The 21,335-nt window shown below is 38.1% G+C and overlaps 5 protein-coding genes across 7 annotated transcripts; 1 reads left to right on the top strand and 4 right to left on the bottom strand.

The window, feature by feature from the left end:
* Window positions 1-710: 710 nt before the first annotated feature.
* Window positions 711-4,225, bottom strand: rpl6 (ribosomal protein L6). The gene is made up of 6 exons (XM_034873034.1): window positions 3,942-4,225; window positions 3,750-3,848; window positions 1,993-2,136; window positions 1,297-1,345; window positions 1,024-1,208; window positions 711-901 (listed from the first exon to the last, which is right to left on the bottom strand). The coding sequence occupies exons 1-6, from the start codon at window positions 4,110-4,112 to the stop codon at window positions 749-751; spliced, it is 801 nt and encodes a 266-aa protein (XP_034728925.1). The 5' UTR covers window positions 4,113-4,225; the 3' UTR covers window positions 711-748.
* Window positions 4,226-5,762: 1,537 nt separating this feature from the next.
* acaa2 (acetyl-CoA acyltransferase 2) lies at window positions 5,763-11,060 on the bottom strand. The gene is made up of 10 exons (XM_034873009.1): window positions 10,800-11,060; window positions 9,261-9,427; window positions 8,973-9,101; window positions 8,648-8,764; window positions 8,325-8,472; window positions 8,006-8,181; window positions 7,583-7,712; window positions 7,359-7,429; window positions 6,338-6,492; window positions 5,763-6,250 (listed from the first exon to the last, which is right to left on the bottom strand). The coding sequence occupies exons 1-10, from the start codon at window positions 10,813-10,815 to the stop codon at window positions 6,169-6,171; spliced, it is 1,191 nt and encodes a 396-aa protein (XP_034728900.1). The 5' UTR covers window positions 10,816-11,060; the 3' UTR covers window positions 5,763-6,168.
* Window positions 11,061-11,171: 111 nt separating this feature from the next.
* On the top strand, window positions 11,172-14,942 carry mrpl40 (mitochondrial ribosomal protein L40). 2 transcript variants are annotated; one of them, XM_034873033.1, is made up of 5 exons: window positions 11,172-11,345; window positions 11,552-11,635; window positions 13,152-13,307; window positions 13,868-13,949; window positions 14,078-14,942. In XM_034873033.1, the coding sequence occupies exons 1-5, from the start codon at window positions 11,284-11,286 to the stop codon at window positions 14,303-14,305; spliced, it is 612 nt and encodes a 203-aa protein (XP_034728924.1). In that variant the 5' UTR covers window positions 11,172-11,283; the 3' UTR covers window positions 14,306-14,942. The 2 variants fall into 2 exon arrangements, with proteins under 2 accessions (XP_034728924.1, XP_034728923.1); XM_034873032.1 differs by having other exon boundaries at window positions 11,177-11,345; window positions 11,549-11,635.
* Window positions 14,414-16,787, bottom strand: c5h22orf39 (chromosome 5 C22orf39 homolog). The gene is made up of 3 exons (XM_034873054.1): window positions 16,612-16,787; window positions 15,573-15,740; window positions 14,414-15,443 (listed from the first exon to the last, which is right to left on the bottom strand). The coding sequence occupies exons 1-3, from the start codon at window positions 16,681-16,683 to the stop codon at window positions 15,312-15,314; spliced, it is 372 nt and encodes a 123-aa protein (XP_034728945.1). The 5' UTR covers window positions 16,684-16,787; the 3' UTR covers window positions 14,414-15,311.
* A 625-nt stretch (window positions 16,788-17,412) lies between these two features.
* On the bottom strand, window positions 17,413-20,854 carry ufd1l (ubiquitin recognition factor in ER associated degradation 1). 2 transcript variants are annotated; one of them, XM_034873028.1, is made up of 12 exons: window positions 20,672-20,854; window positions 20,308-20,440; window positions 19,897-19,929; window positions 19,683-19,804; window positions 19,427-19,557; window positions 19,270-19,342; window positions 19,116-19,184; window positions 18,964-19,032; window positions 18,840-18,890; window positions 18,647-18,735; window positions 17,984-18,068; window positions 17,413-17,741 (listed from the first exon to the last, which is right to left on the bottom strand). In XM_034873028.1, exons 1-12 carry the CDS (start codon window positions 20,672-20,674, stop codon window positions 17,667-17,669), a joined length of 933 nt encoding a protein of 310 aa, XP_034728919.1. In that variant the 5' UTR covers window positions 20,675-20,854; the 3' UTR covers window positions 17,413-17,666. The 2 variants fall into 2 exon arrangements, with proteins under 2 accessions (XP_034728919.1, XP_034728918.1); XM_034873027.1 differs by having other exon boundaries at window positions 18,964-19,184.
* Between the last annotated feature and the right edge of the window lie 481 nt (window positions 20,855-21,335).

The raw sequence follows: 21,335 nt of genomic DNA, 5'->3' as shown, positions 1-21,335 counted from the left end.
GATGTTGCACTGCTGTCATTTTGAACACAACTGTATAATCCAATATTACAAGATAAGTCATGTTTGATATTTATACCTTGAATTGACAAATTTAAAGTGCATTTAACCAGATATGGATTTATCAATTAGCCAGGGTAGCATGACAATTCTCAGCAATCTGAAAAGGCAAATAATTGGGAAAATAACACTAACTTATCAAGGAAAGGTCTTTGATACTGTTACTTGCATCATACACGCAGCTTGGATTAGCCTTTTAATTTCTTCTGCTCATTTATCTACAGAAAAACCAACTGAGCGAACGTTCAGCCATAAACACTGAACATACGTGGTACTTAATGGTTTCTTTTTCAGTTTAATCTACAAGAAATCCTTACCGTAGGAATTTAGTTATGTAGGTGCCAGGGATAGTTGACAAAACCTGATGTTAAATCAACCCTTACTAGGGCTGTGGGGCCACTATATTGGAAAATGACATTTTTTTTTAAAACTCCAGTTATCTTTTAGCACAGACAAGACATTGATCTTTTTGCTTTTTTTAAATAAATTGTTAATTTGCAATTATGTCAATCCTTCCAGTATTCCACTATTGGGCTCTAAATGAATAGTGCCATCAGCATGGGATTGGGTGGTTCGGTCACGACTCTGACAGAAACAGTCTGCCCAATCTGGACCCTAGTACACTACTCCATTTCAGAACAAATGAGGCAAGAGAGGGTGTTAGACGGTGGTACGCTTTATTAGAACACATTTAGAAAACCAGCTTGTGTGGGAAGACACCATTAGACAAGCTGAAGGAAGAGCGCAAGTATCCTTTGAGCTGCGGTACTTTCTTGATGAGGGGCAGGAGCTGTGCATCTACAGCCTTCTGGTCCTCTTTCCTCTGCTCTGTCAGCTGGTACTTCTGCAGATTGAGAGAAGAGATTAAACCCAGCGACTCAGGCATCATAAATCCAGAAGCCTATGTCCCATAGAAATGGCCAAAATGATCACAGTAGTGTAATATGATAATATCAGTTAGTTCACCTCTTTTTCTGTGTCAAAGATCTCTCCCTCCTGGTGACGGGGTCTCCTCAGCTTCTTCTTCTTGAAGTAGGCATCGTTGAGAGTTTTAGGGATCTTCATGCCAGAGATGTCAATTTTGGTGTTGGTGGCAATGGAAAACTTCTGGTGAGCCCTGCGCAGGGGTACTCTGTTCAAGGCAAGAGGGCCTACAAGTATGCAAGAAAGAAAACCGTTAGAAAAGGAGTATAAAGATGTCCAGCATCTTGCTGTACGACCTAAGACAGTCATCCTTACCAGTGACAAGCAGGAGACCACTTGAGAGCTGCTTCAGGAACACAACACGCTGAAAAACAAAAACTCTTTAGTATTAAGCTATTGTATTAGCCCATAAAGTCACATTTGCATAAGACCGTGTAATAGCTGCAATCCACTTTCACACCAAGCTATTTAGACTCAATCTTAATTTTATCAGGAGGGCGCTGTGCCTGTTGGATTCACCGTTAAAACATTTAGGTCAGAGTGTGTGTGGGCACCAACATGCCTTCATAACTTGCCATGTAGCGTTTAAGTGTGGGAGGGAGGCACAATGTCTGTGGTACTGAGGGTGTGTGATTATAGTCATGTGTCAAGCATGCTTGTTGCAGAAAATACATTTTCAAAATATGCATAATAATGACACCACTGATTTGTTTTGGGACCAAATATCTCTAGGCACCCTGTCCTATGAATCTATGAAAGCTTGATTGCACTGCCATCATGTTGTCATTGTAAGACCTTCCTGTGACAGTTGGGGAAAATTCCATCTCTAGTCCACCTCTATTACAATTGGAAAAATACTGCCTTTTATGATCAGCATTAGATGCTGTACAGTGAAGTGTCCCTCATTTTCGGCATTACTCCCCTACAGAGGTTAGAAGTTCCCTCGGAGAAACACACCAGACTCTCCCTACTTGAGGCTGGGCAGAGTGACATGCCAGAAATGGTTCTCACCTTTCCACGGTGGCGACCAGTGAGCAGAATGAGGACAGTTCCTGGGGTGATGGAGCTGCGCAGCTTCCGCTTGTGCTGGCTGAAGGGTTTCTTTCCATGGCTCTTCAGCTTACGGGGAACATCTTCTGTGGGGTAGTAGCGTGGCTACAAAAAAAACATGAAAATATATATTACCATTTTAAATCTTTAGCAATTTAAAAAGGGAAACCAGATGCAAGCATTTCTGTGCTACCCACAGCAGGGCTGCAAGATGACAGCTAAAATGATAAATTCTTTTGATCAATATTGACATCACGATTTGTTGATTTTAACCATAACAAATTTTATAGTCATATAGGCTATTAATAACTGCTTTCACATCCATATTGTGCCACATTCCTCTTATGTTGAGTTGTATGTTGTACATCAGGGCTGAACGATATTGTGTTTTTGAGTCAACATCACAATGTGAGCATGCGCGATAGTCACATCGCAGGACGTTGGCAGATCCACACAAAGCCTACGGTCCCTCTGCTTCACTGTCCACTGGGAAAACAGGGGACACCGGGAGACGGCTAAGCAGACTGTCATCCTTCTCTTAGCAAAGAATTCTCCCTACGGTGGAAGCGGAGGGTCCAAATCTGAAAGACCCGCCGCTGGCTTGTTAGCCAACGTTAGTTTGCCAATTCCTACACATGGCGCTTTACTAAAAACAAAAGCGCAGAAGGGTGCAGATTCCAGAGATTTTAGGGTTGCTCGGTTATGGGGGAAAAAATTACCATTACGTTTGTCAATGTTTAAATCATGAATATTTAACATTACCCGTTGACTTCTGGAAAGACGCTGCAATTATACAACTTGAAACAGTTATAACAGTGAAAACGCCTTGAACTTCCCTTAATACTTTCTCCATTTAACTTTTCTTTCAAAACAGAAGGCAAAAGTATATGCAAAACTGCGCAAAATAATCGTCTCGGTAACATTTTTGTAATTGATTAAACTTCAACTATTGCACAGCCCTAAGTTGTGTTATTTTAACATCTTAGTTCTAATAGTGAAGTATAATTGTCTTAAAGCAGAACTCTGCCGTTTAAGCTTAATTTACCTTTACTGAACATCTTCAGAGTCCTTGGAATGCTTATGACTTTTTCTAGGGGTGATTGGTGGTGGTCTCGCTTCCCATAGTGCATGGAAGCAGAAAAACCACTCTTGCAACTGTGGGCTAGCGATGCCGTTTAACATCAGGTCTCGCGGTATAATGAAATGCTTCGTGGCACTACACACATGTAGGAACCGGCTACCTTTGAGAACAAGGCAGTGGTGGAGTTTTAGCACACTATTGTCATGGCTCAGCCGGCAAAAAAAAGAAAGAAAGCTAGCAAAGCATTGTCGGAGGGAGAGAGGAAGGGGCAGACTGACCGAGTGAGGAGTTGGACAAAACATTGGAGTTACCAAAATTCCGTTCCGACACTGTATTGGGGTGGGGGGGCTCTATAGAGAAACCTGCGAGAAAACCGCAAAGAAATTGCCAAAACTGCACAGGGCCCCTTTAATATTGGCACTAGAAAAGAAAAAAATCTCTTAAACCGTTGATATACGATCCTATTGGTATTCGGCACAATCCTAGTATACGATGAAGTTATTTCTCAGTCAGGCACACATCCTAGACTGTTCTCCATGTGTGCTACTTAATTCAATATCTCTGTTAGCACAGTGACATTTACAGTTCCAACTCAAATAAAATTTGAAGGAAAAACAATGTATCCAAAATAACTCACCATCTTGCGCAGCTTGACAACACGAGTGCCTCCATTCTTGTCTCCACCAACTGTCTTGACAACAGTTGCTTGGGGTTTCACCTTAAGCTTTTTCTCCACCTTAAACCAAAGCAAATTATGGTCAATATAAGACGCAGAAGTAGAATGTGCATTTGTCATTCATAGTGTTGGGTGCCACAGATCTATCCACACCTTGGTCTCAGTAGTCTTGGTCTTCCTCTTGTACATGGCCCTGCGGGCGTACATAGCGGACCGGGAGTAACGGCCGATGCCCCGGACCAGAACCGGGTTACGGCTCCCGTGCTTCTTCTTGGCAGCCTTTTTGTCTCCCTCTGCCATCTGGCACAAAGCAAAGTAAGACATGTTAGTATACCAACAGCAATAATAGTGTAGTGTCAATCTTAGAAAAGTTTTTATTTGATATGGCTTATTTTAATAATCCTCAGACCCCAAACCATATTCCTCTGATTGGCCAATGCTTTGTATACTGTTTACTAGTTCAATAAATAGTTAAGTTTAATAATTCTGTCTCAATACTAAATTACAGTCTTCAAGTAACAATAAAGTCACGTTCTCAATCGAAATTACAAACATTTGTAAACAGAAGACTATCACAGCCATTTTACACATAGTTAAAACGTCATAACCATGCCACAAAACAAAATATGTTTGGTTGAGTGCTAACACCACTACCACCACCAATGCAGAACTGCATGACAAGTAACGTAAGCTAGAAATTAGCAACATAGCACTGAAAAAGCTCTACTGGCTAGCCAGCAACTTGTCTCGTCAAACTGACATATTGTTTTATAGGAAAATTTAAGTACGTGACAGCGGAATTGCGTTGTAATATATGGTAACACAGTATAGAAAACTGACGAAGGACAACACGTTTCTATTAGCCAGCTAGCTAGCTAACGTTGTGGACAGCACGAAGGCTAACCGGCGGCCTAGGACTGCTGATAGAACAAACTGTTCATTATTATACACATGACGCATGGATCATAGTAATAACGATGTCTAATGCATCGTCTAAATACAAGGATTTGTCTCCTGGTATCTGGAGACTCTAGTTTTTATTCTGTAACACAGATGCAAACAGATTTTATTCCTACAGAAAAACGAAGGCAAGGCAGTCTTACCTTTGCTATGAAAAAAAGACCGACATCCGGGGACGTGACGTATATAAGGACGTCGCACGATGACGTTTACGTAATTACGTCGAGTTTTAAAGATGTGGTGGTCCCTTTACTTGTGCTAAATATATTTCCCCTTTATCCTCATTGTAAATTTGAAAGACAATCAACATTGCAATTGTTTTTTACGAAGAACAAAATTTTCACACTTTTCAGTTTCTTTACTAATTTATTTATATTTTATTGTTGCATCTGCCCATACAAACATAATCACAATTAATGCTTGTATAGAGCTTACATAAATAAAGAACAATTTTCCTAACGTTGTATTTTTAAGTAATGTAAAAAACTAAAGAAAAACTAATTAAACAATCCTTCATCTCTGTTACAGCAGAGCATTACCTATATATATGTATTATTATTATATATATTCATTTTATAGTTTTAAACTGTACACATACATTCCAGACTTTTACTTTTAACAAGTTTTAAGGGGGTTGTTACGATTACATGAATCTCTGATATCAAATATAATTCAATACATTCAGTTATCCATTTTCTATGGTTATGGTTTTGAGCATATGTAACAAAACAAAGACACACACAATTAAATATATATTTGTAAATAAAAACAACCATTGAAACTAAAACAAGAAGTAGCAGTTATCTGGTAAATCTTAAATCCCTGCTTATCTAAGAAAAATAGCATTGGCTGCTGTCAAGAGAAAAAACTTCACTTATTTGTTTGAAAATTGTATTTATTGAGATTCTTTGACACAGAAATACAAGATCATCTTTTGCTGGAGCCATCATAGGTCAGACAAATATTGATTCCTGATAATGGACTGATAGATAACATTTTAATGGCAAACATTTGAGTTCAGAGTTCCTTTAACCCTTATTATAACCCAACACAAACTGGACTTTTAGTTAATGCTATGCTACACAAGTTAACGTGACCAAGGGCTTAGGTTTGCGTCTCAGGCACATGCACAAACAATCTGGTGCAATGTCCACAGAAACATGAGTTAGCTTTATATCTTCACATAGCTTCCAAGGCAACACTGGACTGAAACATTTGTTTTCCTCTTTTATTCCATATAGGCTGTAAGGAGTAACAGCAAAAATGAATGTTGCGTTTTCTTTGTGTGCCAGGGAAAAAAAGACCAGCAGTACCTCATTGTAAGATAACTTTTGCCATTGATCTGTACAGGAAGGAAATCTCTTTTTATTTCATGCCAGTAGATGGTGGGACAAGTCATTCTTCTTGGCACCTAATTTGGTCAGTACTTTTCGAGGACGATGGCGATACCCTGACCACCACCGATGCAGGCGGAGCCAACAGCATACTTGCCTCCTCGTCGCCTACCGAAAACAAAGTTTATTACTCAAAGTTACTTAAACTTAATATGCAGACAGCTGTGCATGTAATAACTAAAAGGACAAAATTACCTGAGCTCATGAACCAGGTGGGCAGTGATACGTGCTCCAGAAGCCCCGAGAGGATGTCCGATGGCAATAGCTCCACCATTTACGTTGCTTTTCGCTGGATCCAGTCCAAGAGACTTAGCAACAGCCAGGTACTGAGCACCAAAAGCCTCGTTCACCTGTGCAAACCAAATTTCATTAATGACACAACTGAGTAATAGCTACGTAAATAAATCAAAACTATACGAAATGCAGTTTTTAAAAATAACAACAATAACAATTTGTAAGTAAAGTACTTCAAAATTGGACTCGAGTGTTCCATTTTAAGCTACTCTATACTCCTACGCCACTACATTTTCAAAGGATTGAAATGTAAATGTATGACTACAGTTATAAGTTACATGTCAGATCAAGACTAAACTACAAAACTGTATATAAAAGTATTTAAAACCACCTGAACGAGTTACAACAGTTAATCTAATACTTTCATAAATAAAAAATACATCAGTTACAGTGGACATTTTTCTTAAAAGAGAGTACTTTACATTTTGGTAACAATACTTGTACTTATACTTAAAGTATTTAAAAAAAATTTTTTTTACGGCTGTATCGGTGTTTTAAGTACAGGGCCTGAGTACTTCTTCCACCACTAATAAAATGTACGACACAATCTGAGGCCAAAGATCAACCGACGGCGCTATATTCCTTTGCACTGCCCTCTCTCACCCGGAACCAGACAAACACGTATGTGAGAATGCTGTTCATAGACTTTAGTTCTGCATTCAACTTTTGCCCTCCAAAAGTATATTGTAAACTTAAAATCTTAAGAGGTACTATATTTTCTATTGTCTTAGATTCGGAATTTGCTTTTCCGTGTGTTTTTCTTCTTCTTCTTTTAGTTATTTAATGAGCATAGTTGGATGTGTCTGAGGCCAAAGACTGTCATTGCCATTGACTCCCGTTGTTTTTGTTGCACACATAACATAAAGAACCCTGAACCTTGAGTGATGAAGTCATAGATGTTGGCGTTTCAGTGCAAACAAACCTCCACAAGATCCATGTCGTTGAGAGTCAGTCCGGCTTTTTTTAGGGCTTCTGTGATTGCTGGAACGGGACCTAAAAGGATTTAGGGAAACCAGACAGACATCATTGCTATAAATAAACCAATCTCAATTACCATTATTATTTTATTACTAATATAATTTAGACATTCATTCCTTTTAATTTCAAAGGGATTAAACTCATCCCAACAACAGTGGTGTCACTTACCAATTCCCATAATGCTCGGGTCACAGCCTGACACATGATAGGCCACAATTCTGGCGAGTGGAGTGAGCTTGTGTTCATTCAGCGCATCTTCACTCGCAATCACCACACAGGCAGCACCATCAGATACACCCTGGGGATCAAGAAAAGTGTTAGATTTAATAAGAATAGGCTATGGTAGAAGTAACATTAGTTGCATGATATTTATATAAAATATGTTGTAGTATAAATCCAACTGTGGAACTCTAAATGACACAAGTCATAACTCCTTTATCAACTAAATGTTTCTAGTTTTCATGTGTCAATGTGTCAATTGCCACTGTTAAGATAAAAATAATAAACTTTTTTTTGTTTAAAGTAGAAACAAAAAATAAACTGATCACCTCAGAACCTGAAATTAAGTAAACATCGTAGGCGTAAACTCACTGAAGCATTGGCAGCAGTAACAGTCCCTCCCTTCTTGAAGACAGGAGGCAGTTTGGCTAACTGTTCTAGTGTTGTCTGTGGACGAGGGTGTTCATCCTGAGCCATGGACACCTTGCCTTTTCTGGTTTTCACATCAATTGGAGCAATTTCTGCTGTGTAGTAACCGGCCTCATGAGCTGTAAATAGAAAAAAGTTAAACTACAAATTTTTAGGAATAAGCAAAGTTAAATTTTCTTTTCAAAAGCTACATATTTCAGTGTTACCATGTGGAAGGTGAGTAGGCCGTAAAAATATTGGAAAAGAATAAAACCCCTCTTACCGGCCTTCCACTTTTGTTGCGTCTGGAATGCATAGTTGTCAACTTCTTCTCGTGTAATCTGGTATTTCTCTGCCAGGTTTTCTGCTGTGATGCCCATCGGGATTTTGACATGCAGGTCAGTCAGACCCGCCCACAAGGTGTCCTCTAGCTGTCAGGCAGACCACCAGAGGTTTTATTTTTGCGTCAAAAGCTTTTGGAGTTTAATAACAAGCTGTCTTCATGGCCACATGTACATGTATGTCAAATATTAAGCATATATCATTTTTTTAGATAAATAAATGAATACAAATATTAATAATAATAATAATAATAATAATAATAACCTTGAGATCGACTCCAAACTTCGTACCAAATCGTATGTTGCGAACAGCATATGGAGCCTGGCTCATGCTCTCTGAGCCTCCGCACAGAACCACCTCTGACTCCCTAAGGCAAATCTCCTACAAACACACAAAGGGTAACAGGGTTTTGTAAAACACATTATGTTGAATTGATATATGTGAAATATTATACTTTTATTGTTGTATGGACCATGCTCGTTTGACATATCTCCAGTTTTTTACACATATATACAGTACAGTACAGTGGTAAGATTATTCTACATTTGTATTTCCACCAAAATGTTTTTGTTCTTGTTGGAGTGCTTACTTGAGCGCCATTAATAATGGACTGGAAGCCAGATCCACACAGTCTGTTCACAGTAAGAGCAGGCACTGGGATGGGAACACCACACCTTAAACCCACATGACGAGCAATGTAGGGTGCATCAGCTGAGCTCTGAAATTAGGGGCAAAGATAAAGACAAATGAAAAGGTAGGCACTTTCATTTCACCAAACTGAGGGCACTAGTCAGAAAACAAATAAGCATGTCAAAATAGGCACTTTCATGTGATCGTAGCTGTGATCTATTAAATATGGCTGCTGGATTTTAAGTACCTGCATGACATTTCCCATGATGACACTGTTTACAAGTTCTGGTGCCACACCCCCTGCAGCAAGGGCAGCCCTGGCTGCATGCTCAGCCAAGTCTGTTGCACTGTGATCCTTCAGCACACCACCATAGGTACCAAACGGAGTGCGCTTGGCAGCTACAACAAATACACCTGCAGAGGAACAGAGTATTTTAGTACAGCGACAAGTACTTCAAACCACCCACCACTGAGCCACAGCCAGAGATATATATATATATATATATATATATATATATATATATATATATATATATATACACATACACACATTAGAAATTGTTCCTATTGATTAAAGAGCTGTATACAAATCAAACTACAACAGTGACACAGGATGTTTTTAGTCAGCAAGTTACACAAAATTGTGGTGCCTTCTTTGACAGAACATGCTGTTTAATGGACAACAAAGAAAAACACTTTTGAGTTATACATAATTTTCATTAACTTGGTCTAAACCAGAATTTCGAAGAATAATTTGAAAAACATATACATCTCATGCAAAATGTCATCAACACTTGCTCAGTGTTTTTTATCATAAAAAAGTAAATAAATGGTACATATAGTAGGTATGATAGTTAACTGAATATTCTGTGTTGACGTGCCTTTTAGTTTCTAATTAGACATTAAACTATTGGCTATCCTATGCAATGTGCAAAAAGTCACTGGATTCCTTAACGTTCCATGCCATCTGTCAATAACCTATAGCACCTGACTTGCGCAGTAAGGGTGTTTAGTGTTGTGCAATTTTTTCATTGTAAACATTGAGAATAACATTTAAGTTTTGAGGTATTTGTATTTTACTCTAGTTTTCGCCGGTTATGTTACTTTGTAGTTCCACGCCACTAAATGACAGTGGGTAATGTTGTACTTGCACTTTTCTGAGATCTGCTGTGACAACTACTTACCTTTTTTTCAAAAGATTTTTTACATTTAAATCGTAAAATTCGATTAGATAGATAGATAGATAGATATAGATAATTTAAAACTTTAATGCCTTATATAACTTAATGCCAATTCATTTTAAAGACTAAAATGACAAAAGATTAAGTGAATTAAACCTTATTTTCAACTGAAATAGGTCACTTCGTAGCCTATTTAATATTTTTCACTTTTGACACATTTTTCTGATAATATTTTGACTTGAATAAACATTAGATGAAATGTTTTAAATGCTGTACTTTTACACAAGTTTGTTTTTAAGTAAGGAGTCCTTCCCTCCACCAAGAGTATTATTATTTGCACTTTAATGGATCGAAACAACAGACAAACAGCTGTCAATGACTTGGCACCATCTTTGTCACCTTTCACCTACTTTGCAGTAACATTGTGATCATAAAACCTTTTTAAACTCTTTTGACATATACATAAAGTCAACTTTAGATGCCATTTATTCAGCTACTCTACTACAAAAAAGTAGGAACAATGTCACGTTGCCCCTAACATTAATGTTAAACCCACTTGCTTTTTTTGTTGTTGCTTCCTGCTGAATTGAAACGTGTTTGTTTACCTCTGAGAAGCGCCATGATGCAGAATCAGCAAACCAGCAGGATCAAACTATTGGGCAGACTTCTTCTTGTGGCACTCCGAATCAGTCCGTGATGATTATAAACCTGATTCCTGCGACCTTTCCCCTATAAATGGAGCGAGAACACAGTAAAGTGCAGCCGCTAACTTTACATTCGTCCAGCCAGATTCGACAGAAAAGTTACATGTAAATTCAAAACAAGACATTATTAAAATCTTCAAAAAAACGTTAACGTCTCGCATTTCCTTTATTATTGATTAAACTTACGATGTATTTTATATTTAACGAGTCTAATTTCATTAAGTGCGCAAACCAAAATACTCGAAAGTGCGCCCTTGAAATTGTGTGCGTAACTGCTCGACAACGTCATCTTCCCGGGTCACGTCTGTCTGTCACTATAAAGCGACTCTATGAGGATAGAGCAACGAATTTTGACCCCGAGTGTAAAACAACTCCCAGTGGAAACATGTCTGTGACTTTATCGCGCTGTCTCTGCAGGGTTTTATCCCGACACACCGCTCCGTCAAGGTGAGGGTTTGTAGCACGATGTGAACCGTAAACAAGGCGCATTTTACCTGGAGCTAACATGGCTAAAGTTCAAATGTGTTGACTACAGGAAGGCTGCTGAATCAGTTCTGTGGGTGCCAAACACTCGGGGTCCAGCATGTGGCACGTTTTGACCTTTTTATCCGCAGTCTTTGGTTTTGATCTGTATTGTGTTTGCTGTTTAGCAGCTTCCTGTTGGGAGAACATCACCATGCTGTACAGAGTCCTTGGTTTGCACCAGTGATGACACTGAAGACATCTGCTCCACTGAGGTATGTTCAGGAGGACCGTCACTGAACCCTCAAAAGTTCCAGATTCCCTACATGTTAACATTTTTTTGTTATTTTGATTAATTGATCATTTGTTGGGGAACATGCACCACTAAAACGCAGCATTAACTAAAACAGATCCTACATTAAACTGGTACTCTAGTGTCCCTTTACATAGACGAGTCATAATCCACTTTTGACACCTTATTATTTTTTGTCTTTTGATTATTCTTTATCACTTATTGCTTACAAACTTTTTTTAAACAAATTATTGATAATTCGCCTAATAATTCCAACACCAGTTCAACAAACTAAGTGTGGCACAACATATTAGGGGTCAATGTTATTTTAGCAATAGTTTTTGGATCTCTGTGTGCACAACACTTAATGGACATTGAAGGTGCCAGGGTAGTGTTCAAAATGCACAATGGGCTGGAGGAAGGGGTGGATGGTCTGTGGGACTCCTTCCAAGTTAATCCACGGTTGGTTGGTTGGTTGGTTGGTTGGTTGGTTGGAAAGTTCTGGCATCCAGAAAGCTTACACAACCATAATCCAACAAACACATACTGTAGATCTCACATACATTAAAATCACTCACAGAAAATTAAAGTGCCCCACTTTGTCTGGGATTTGGGGGCTTATTCTGTGTCTCTGCTTCTACACATACAAACTTTAAAAAAAAAAAAAATTCATGCTGTATTGAGTGAGATACAGGTCTCTGAATGTCCTCTGCCTTCAGTTTCCGGGTGAGCTGTACAAAATCTGCAAGGCTTTCAACATAACATAACAGAAGTCCCCCATCTAATCCTGCTATGTGTGACTTCCAACAAAGATAGTAGAGAAATGGGATGTCTTACTCTGTAGCTAAAACAAGTGAGATGTCTCACTCTGTAGCTAAAACAGAAACCTAAAACAGGATCTGCAGCAATGTGCAGTACAACAAAAATATGGTGTTTTAAAAAAAATGAAACCATGTAAACCTATTCTGGTACAACCTCAAAATACAATTATGAACCTGAAAATGAGCATAATAGGGGCACTTTAAAAAAAGATAATTTGTGAAATGATTACTTAGGTTTGGTATAGACTGACCCTGTGATGCAATGACCATGATAGGGTGCTATGGCAGAGTGGATGCAGTGCTAGTAGTGCAAAAGTGAACAGTGCAAACAGTCCAGATTGTACAACTAAGGTATATCCTTACTTCTTAGCAAAACAAAAAAGCTCTAAATCAGAGTTGATACTTTTGAAGTCACAGAGGTGTGTCCAACTATGCTTAAGACAGTTTTAGTTTCAAGTCAACTTAGGAATGTAATGTTACTCATGTCTAACTATAGACCTGTAAAATGATATCAATGTGGCATTTGTTGATTTTTATCATTATGAAAAACGTTTAATTTTAACATTTATTTATATATATATATATATATATATATATATATATATATATATGCCAGAACAGTTTCAAAATACAGTAAATCTGGCGCTTGCTCACAAAGAGCTGTGCTTTGTGTTTAAGAGCGGAGCCGAAAAAGAAGAAGAAGGTGGACCCACGAAGGGAGCAGATGTTGAGAGAGAGGATGAGAAAAAAGCTGAAGAAGCTGGAGAAGGTTCCACCAGAGCTTATCCCCATAGAGGACCTCATCACTCCAGCCAAATGCTTGGATGAAACAAGGTAAGCTCCTTTCACTGTTGTCCATACGGCCATTTGCAGGTAACTAGGTTAGATTTGAGTCCAGGCACACCTGCAGGCTGGTAACATACATTAAAGAACAAAGCTGGCGTTATTCAATGTATTTCTTATTGTAAACAAATGCAGGAAATCCAAACTCAGCAAATAAACTGAATCTCAATCTGTTCTCTAGAGATTTAGTCACATCAGAGGTCAAAACGCTCTTTAGTTTGCTTTAAATCTGATTTGAAAATCTGAAAAAATGTATTTTGTTCTATCTAGTTTTACATTTCTATTGATAATCTCTAGGATAGGGTTTTTTTTTTTCATGGATTTGTCAAATTGTACAGTAACTCTTGAACAAGATTGCAGAAATGTCCCTATTGGTTATTCCAAACATTTATTTAGCATGAAGATCTGCAGACCTAACATTGTTTTGTTGATATACTTTTATATATCATTTGTCATGCTTTGACTTACTGTACCTGAGTTCTTCCCTTGATAGTGTGGTGCTTGCTGACTTCAAAGTGCTATAAATTGGTCATTCTTATTCTCTTACAAAGGGAACGCTCTGCGCCAAGGCTGTCATTTGAAGAAAGTGAGGGTCGAGCCCTGCTACTGAAGGAGTGGTGTCGATACAAACAGGTCACCACTTACCTACAACACCCCCATCACTTAAGCTTTTATTGAAAATCTTGCCTTTGACCTCTGCCCTTCATCATGCACACTTAATGGGCTATATTTGATGTGCTCTTCTGTCTTTGTTGTTGCAGGAGCAGCACATTGCTGAAGTGGAGGCTGTTGAACTCGCTCTAGAGGCACAGAGGGAGGCGCTGGCGGAGCTGAAGTTAGAGTCTGAGGAGCTGTACCAGGCAGCTCTGAAGCCAGACCCCCTTCTGTTTCCCTTCACTCATGAAGGTCCTGCCTACACACCGCCAAAGACCAAGTATGAAGCTCCTGATGGGAAATACAACAACATCACTAAAGTCTACACACAGTGATCGACTGTGGGGGCAGCCTGTGTTTGTCATGATCCAATAAGGCAACATACAGCCTTTTAAAAGCCTGCATGTGTAGGTGTGAAGGACACTTTGCTGCAAATGTTAATGTTTCTTGAATTGTATAGTCCCCTCAGTTGTTTCTCTGTATCAAATGCAAAAACATTCATGGAAATTATGAATTGATTTTTTTTTTCTCCAACATTAACATCTCTGTATAAAACGGAAGAAAGCTGAAAATAAAAAGGTACTTTTTTTAAATTGATCCAATTTGTTCAGAATAAGTTAAACCTTTTTGTGTTAAGGTTAAGCCATAATCAATTACATAAAGCAGGGAACTGCTAATGCACAACTCTGTATGGGCTGAAACTATAAAGCCAATATTTGTCCTTATTGCATCAATAATACATTGAATATATTCATCACAGAGAAGTATCCACAGAACAGGTTAAAGAGAATAAGGTTTTTACGGTCCTGGGTCAAACACTCCTGTTTGATGTCGTCGAAGGTGTGAGCACATTCTTGTGCAGTAGCAATTCTTTAATTTTAACCTTATCAAAACAATGCATGACTGGTCATTCATTACTAAGATGTAATACATTAAATGTTTCCATTGCATATTTTAACCCAATATTCCTTTTCTTACACTAAATAAAAAAAACAAGGCATTTAATCTTAAAACTCATTTACAGGGAGTCTGTCTGTGCAATTTTTGCGTCTTTGTTTATACAAGCTTTGGAGAACCAATAATTTATGGTGGGAAAAACACTGTCTTTGCAGATCCAACTGTAATTCTCTGGTTATATATATGCTGTCATACTCATTATTGACCACTAGAGGCTGCCACTAACTAATTGTTTTCAAACAGAAGCTCACTAAATACAATTTGAGATGACAATGACTGATGGCCCGTCTCTCCAGCGAGTGGCACTCTAGGATTTCGTTAAAGTCTCAAATCTTCATTTGACTTTGGCCACCACGGAACAGACAGCCGATTGATAGTCACAGTTCAGGAGTCCTGAGGCTTTTCCGGATTCAAGGGCATGTGCCAGTCTCTGGGAGGGTCTCGCCTTAGTTCCCATACTGGGGTGAAGTTTCTCTGCTCTGCCACTCTGTTCCTCTCACTTTTTTGCAGGGCGTCCTGCAATACACATACATTATGTATAAAATGCCTGATTTCACTGTCAATTGTATTTTTTTGACCCCATAAATATCATCATAAAGATCACAGGTCAAGGTCTTTGAAAAAAGTGACTTCCTGCTGATGTACCTTGGCCTCTGCACCTCTGTGTTTCTCCCATTCTTTGCAGTTATGGTAATCCTCTTTCCACTGCTTGCACGATGGGGAGGTACCATAAGTGTAATAGTGGTGAAAACAATTCCTCAAGCTTTTGCAATGTCTGAATTCACTCCAATAGTCATCACAGGCCCGGGGCGGCTGTACGAACAGACAAAGGAAGAAATCAACACCAATACAAGTTGTATATATTAGATTTAGCATATAAAGGGTCAACTTGGGGTGTGCTAAACCTGTGCAGCTGGCTGTTTTTTTGCTTGAGAAAGGTTTAAATTCCAACCCAATTCAAGGCTGTCTTGAATGACTTAATTGGTAATAAAAAAGGAGGCATTATTGGATCAAACTTATTGGGGAAAAAATATCACTTTTAGACTAGAACAAGTCCATTCTAAAAATAAAAATAAAAAAAGAAAGAATTGCAATAGTTATTGTAAAACAAAAAGCAGGATTCAATAATGGAATACCAATGATCCGAATTATTTTACAATTTCTGGCATTTATTTAGTCTATGATTCGTGTGAGTATCCCTTTTATAATGTCTTATTTATTTAAAACTTTGGGTTTCCAGATACATTATAATGAATGAATCATATGCTTACAAGCGATAGTGTTGACTTAAAGGAGAAAAAGAAAACAAAGATTTGTCTGACAGCACCTCCCTCAGGTCGCTCAGTGGAGCTGATCTAGCGTGACATCTATATTTATATTTACATTTGGTTTTAAATTTGATTAGCAAAGCTAGTTTTCAAAGCAAGTTTAGATAAATAACTGAGGTTCTGACATGGAATGGTTTCTGATAAAACCTCCGTGTCTAACTGAAATTGCTTATTGCTAGCTAACGTTAAGGTTACTTCAGCAATTTAGCACCGATAGCTAATCTCCTTGACAACTATTTGGGTCAGATTTGGCACTTTATACTCATTATACGGATTATCAAAAACCAGGAAGATGAAATGAAATCAGCAGTTTTAGTCAAGAGCGTTATTTACAGTATAATGTTACGTTAAATTACCCTCCACGCTGCTTCTCCAGACCGCTCCATTGCTAGCTGCACTAGCTGATACAGCAATACTTCCGATTTCATTTCACAATAAAAGCGCTACCACACAGTTTTACTAACTTAGGAAATACCTACTCAAGGCAGTTTAGTAAACGTTAAAAATGTACTAGTTTAAAAGTAATGATGGCTAACAAAATATCCCATTATTGTCACAAATGTCTAATAATCTGCATTTGATAAATCCAAAACCTACTTTGGACAAATATGGACATTTCTTCTTTGTCGTTTATCGATCATCTATTGGTGTTAGAAAGCACTTATTACTTGTAATTTATCCTGCTACTGTCTTACTAAAACTGGACAATCAAACATAAAGCATTTGCTTATTCCTAAATAATGTGCCATGAATACAGAGACATGCTATCACATACCAGTTTAATTTGGTAGTTTATATTCATGCTTATACATTACAAAAATAACTATTAGCCACAATTAATTAACTTCAAATAGTCCTTTATTGGTCAATAAATAAACCAAGAAAAAAATTGGGGGAAAAAAAATTTCAAATTACTTATATAATTAAAAAAAACAAAAACAAAAAAAGAAATTATTCAAAACAAAAGTATTAAGCTATTATTGCTCCATTTTTTCATAAGTACGGGACTCTGGATTATAATATATTTAAAGTCAATTGTAAATATGCAACAACTATGGAAAACGGGGGGGGGGGGGGGGGGGGGGGGGGGGGGCTCTAAAATCACAACCATACTCCACAAGTTATTCTTTGTGTTGGTGGTGCGGTGATATTATTCCTTATTTATCCCAGAAACTACAAACAGCATTTTATGAAGCTCAGCTTCTGCGAATCAAGATGTTACTGTCGGTTTCAATTACATACAATCCCAACTCAACAGCAAAAATCCTATTTCAAGAGACAGCGCAACAAAATCCCAATGCATCTGAAAGCCACTTTTTTTTTTTTCATTTATTTTTTTACTTTGCTGTTGAATGTGACAATAGATACGGTGAGTCTGTGTACACAAGGCAGTCTTTGGACTTGAAATCCTTCAAGGCTTTCTGCCCTTCTTGCGTAGGGACTGTCCTTCTCCAGAGAAAGCGATGAATCTGTTCATTGCATCATCCTGGGAGGATTAAGAGATTTAAAAGTAGTTATATTTGGAAAATATTAGCACAAGTGCTACAAAATTCAATTAAAACAAATGTAATTATTAATTAATCACAAAATTAAATTATTTAGTTTATTAAGTGCTATTAACAAATATAATTATTATGGGAAAATAATATGAAAACGGCACTGTAGTACTGTAAATACAGGTTTGTTAAATATGTACAAACGTATGATAAAATTTGTTCCACTTCTTACGTCATCTAAAGTTTTCCTGGGCAGAGGCCTTGAGTTTCTGATGAAGGTGATCCTGCCAACTTTGAATTCGTAGTTGGGAATACCTCTGTGATATGAAAGATTTGAGTTGAAGGTTAGGAATTTACACTCAAGGCTAAAACACTGGTAGAATACTTCAATGTCCATTGATGAGAATGAAAATAAAGATTTAACAGGCGCAAAACTGACTATCTCAGACGAGCTGACAAATTATGCAAGCCAAGGTGTGTAGTGTTACATCTCGCAATTTGTTGAATGTCCAAACTAAGAATTACATCTGCAAGGTGATCATTAAATGTGACACCAAAACAAGATGATATGGGGACACTAGTGAGCAACAAACCGCAGACAGTGTCTTGCTCGGAGAAACCCAATATTGGGGGCTGATGGCTTAAGAGCTTTAGGTGTTGGCCATAAACTGCAACGTCCTCAGATCAAGATCACAGATCTTCTCTCCCGCCTCATTTCTGTCATCTCTCTACTGTCTGCTGTCTAATAAAAGGCATAAAATGCCATACATCTTAGAGGAGGGACATTATAATGTTGCAAAGTTATCATGATGAATAGTAAATCCATTGTGTTCCAATATTTAATTTAATTAATGAATTAAGGCCATGTGTACTTGTATAAAATACTGAGCATCACCTTTTGATGTCACTTGGGCCAAGAGGGGCGGGGCTGGGCTCAATCCCTTTTGTTTTACCATCCAAACGATTGCCAGAGCCAGTGAAAGCCTGAGGGAAAGAAACTGGTTAGAAGTGACATTAGCTCCAATATTATGGTTATCAGTAGTGGTAAGGAATTCATTTGTCTCTAACTCACAGAAACATTTACTCACTCTGAATCCCAGGTCCATGTCTTCGTAACTGGGGGGATCTGCTTCTTCCTCCTGTGCAGAAATTAGTCTTATCAAACTGTTCAGAACACAAATTGTAAAGCTACCTTCATGGTTTGGTCCTTACTGTTGGTTCTTCCTGGTGCTGAGGTCGTCGTTCAGGCTCTTTGTAACCCAAGGGAGCATCAAAATCCACCTGAGAAACAAAGTCACAAAACATTTAAAGTGGAGAACAACAGAATAATTCACTGTTTTCTGGGATAATATATAGGATCTTACGTTCATATCACACTCGATGATGGACACTGCTTTATCTGGCTTGGTCTCCATTACTCGCAGCTCATATATCTGAAACAATAACACTGATTCTATTAGCAGTGGTAATCAGTAGAAAATAATATTAATACAAGACTATTTGAATGAGTTAGTTTACCTTTTCGTTGTAGTTGATAGCTACGACATCACCAGTTGTCAAGCAGGCAAAGTTTCTCAACGCATTCTCCAGTCTGTAATAAATTGACTTTGTAAATCACTATAGTTAAACAAAATGGGAAAGGGTCAATTTAATGTTCCCAACTGATATTTCTTACACTGCCTTGGGGTTTGTAATGTCTAGGAAGTCGGGGCTCTGTGGCTGAAACTTTGAGTAGGTGGCCACCATAAGGTTAACGCTTTCCACTTGGACCAGGCCACCTTCCTCCAGCAGGAGATTCTGCATCATCTGCAGCAAAGAAAATACAGCAAATTCCAGTGGTGCCTTAATGGATACTTACAAAGTGGCTTTAAGATCATTTAATTAGCAGAGAACATTTGGATTCCAACATTAAACTTGTTCCTGTTTCTCACCCAGTGTGGCAGGTAACAGATTCCCTCGTCTGCCACAAACTCCAGAACACCACAGTGGGTCATTCTGTCTGAGTTCTTGTTGGTCAGCTTGAACAGCATTGGATAGGTGATGTTAAGCCTGCCTGAAAAGGAAAGGGAGCAGATAGGTAAAATTCATGCAAGGTTCCTACAGGAATTTTATGATAAAGAGCTGTTTGATTTAACTTTGACTTACTGAGCTGGTCGAGAGCTGAAGGTGGCATTATTACTGAAAAAGAAACCATTTATTAGTTAAGACAAAAAAAAAAAAAAGAGATCACGTAAACACCTTTGCTTCCAGTTAAAAAACATTTAAGATACAGGCATGATACCAGTATGGTACCAGTCTAATCCTTGAAGTAATCATTCTGGGGAATTACATAGAAACTGCTGAGAACGTAATGTATCTTCCACCACTGTGGCTTATAAAAGGCATCTAGAAATGGGAAAGAGCATTAACTGGCAAAACTTAAACAAACCTACATCCACAGACATGTTCAGGAGCCAAAGACGTTTCTGTATTCACTACACGTTTACAGTATAACTCTAGAGATTTTACTGGCGGTGTCAAAGGTACACGGACATCTTATATGAAAATAATGCTTACTTTTGCCTCCTTTCTCCACGTCGGAGCGGTCGTTGGGACCTGCCAGCATGGACACCGAGTAGCAGCGGTACTGAGTAGAGAAGCGGTTCTGAAACCCCCGGGACATCGGGTGGTCAAATACGTGGAAGGAAAACTGTGGAATAAACCAAGTTCTGTTAGTAAAACACACGTTCTCAAAATTATAACGTGAGTTTGTTACATCCACGTATAACTTTCATCATGAATTTAATCATGACAGGGCAGCTTTCTGCTACTGTCGTGTTGTTGTTAGCCGCTCGCTCGATAACATTAGCTAAACTGCTCTAAATACGATCTGTTATATCAATGTATCGTCAACGTTGGACAAAATTGGAGTGTTACTCACCATGGCGACAGTTTAGGTCTTTTGTTGTCAAAAGACTCAACTCAAAATGTCTGTTTCTGTTTTGTTATTTGAAAACGTTGCATGCAAGCATACAGTAAAACCGAGACTTTTCACTGTTGTCTTCCGCTTCTTCCGGAAGTGTACGATGTGACTTTAGGAAATGACGACATGATATACGTTTGCCAATCACAGCAGCCTACTTTAAATAGTATTTAGAGCCTTGAAAAAAATCCTGGAAATTCATGGACGATTCTGCATTTTGAGGTGAAAGCTTTCCCTTAAGTGTTCCATAATTACATAAAAAATGCATCATGCTAAGCTATAAAGTTTGATAAAAAAAAAAAAAAGGAAGAGGGAACAGAGGCTGTACTCCGAGACTTCTATTTAATAAATCTAACTCACATCTCACCACCGGGTCCATTGAGTAGCAGTTAAGGAAATTTTAGCTGTTTTATCAAATGGCTGTCTAAACTTTCATTCTCAACTTCTAGGAAAACATGGATTTAAAGTCTATATAGTGTGTGTATATATTATTACAGCTATAATAGAGAACAACTATTTAATGGGTGGGTACTAAAAATAAACATTTAATCTCAACCAATACCATTTTCTCATTAGTTTGTAACACATGCTTTCTGTTAAACTATTTATATATTCATGCCCA

This window comes from Etheostoma cragini, chromosome 5 (genome assembly GCF_013103735.1).
Source record: "Etheostoma cragini isolate CJK2018 chromosome 5, CSU_Ecrag_1.0, whole genome shotgun sequence".
NCBI classification, from domain to species: Eukaryota; Metazoa; Chordata; class Actinopteri; order Perciformes; family Percidae; genus Etheostoma; species Etheostoma cragini.
This window is presented reverse-complemented; position numbering and strand designations above follow the sequence as displayed.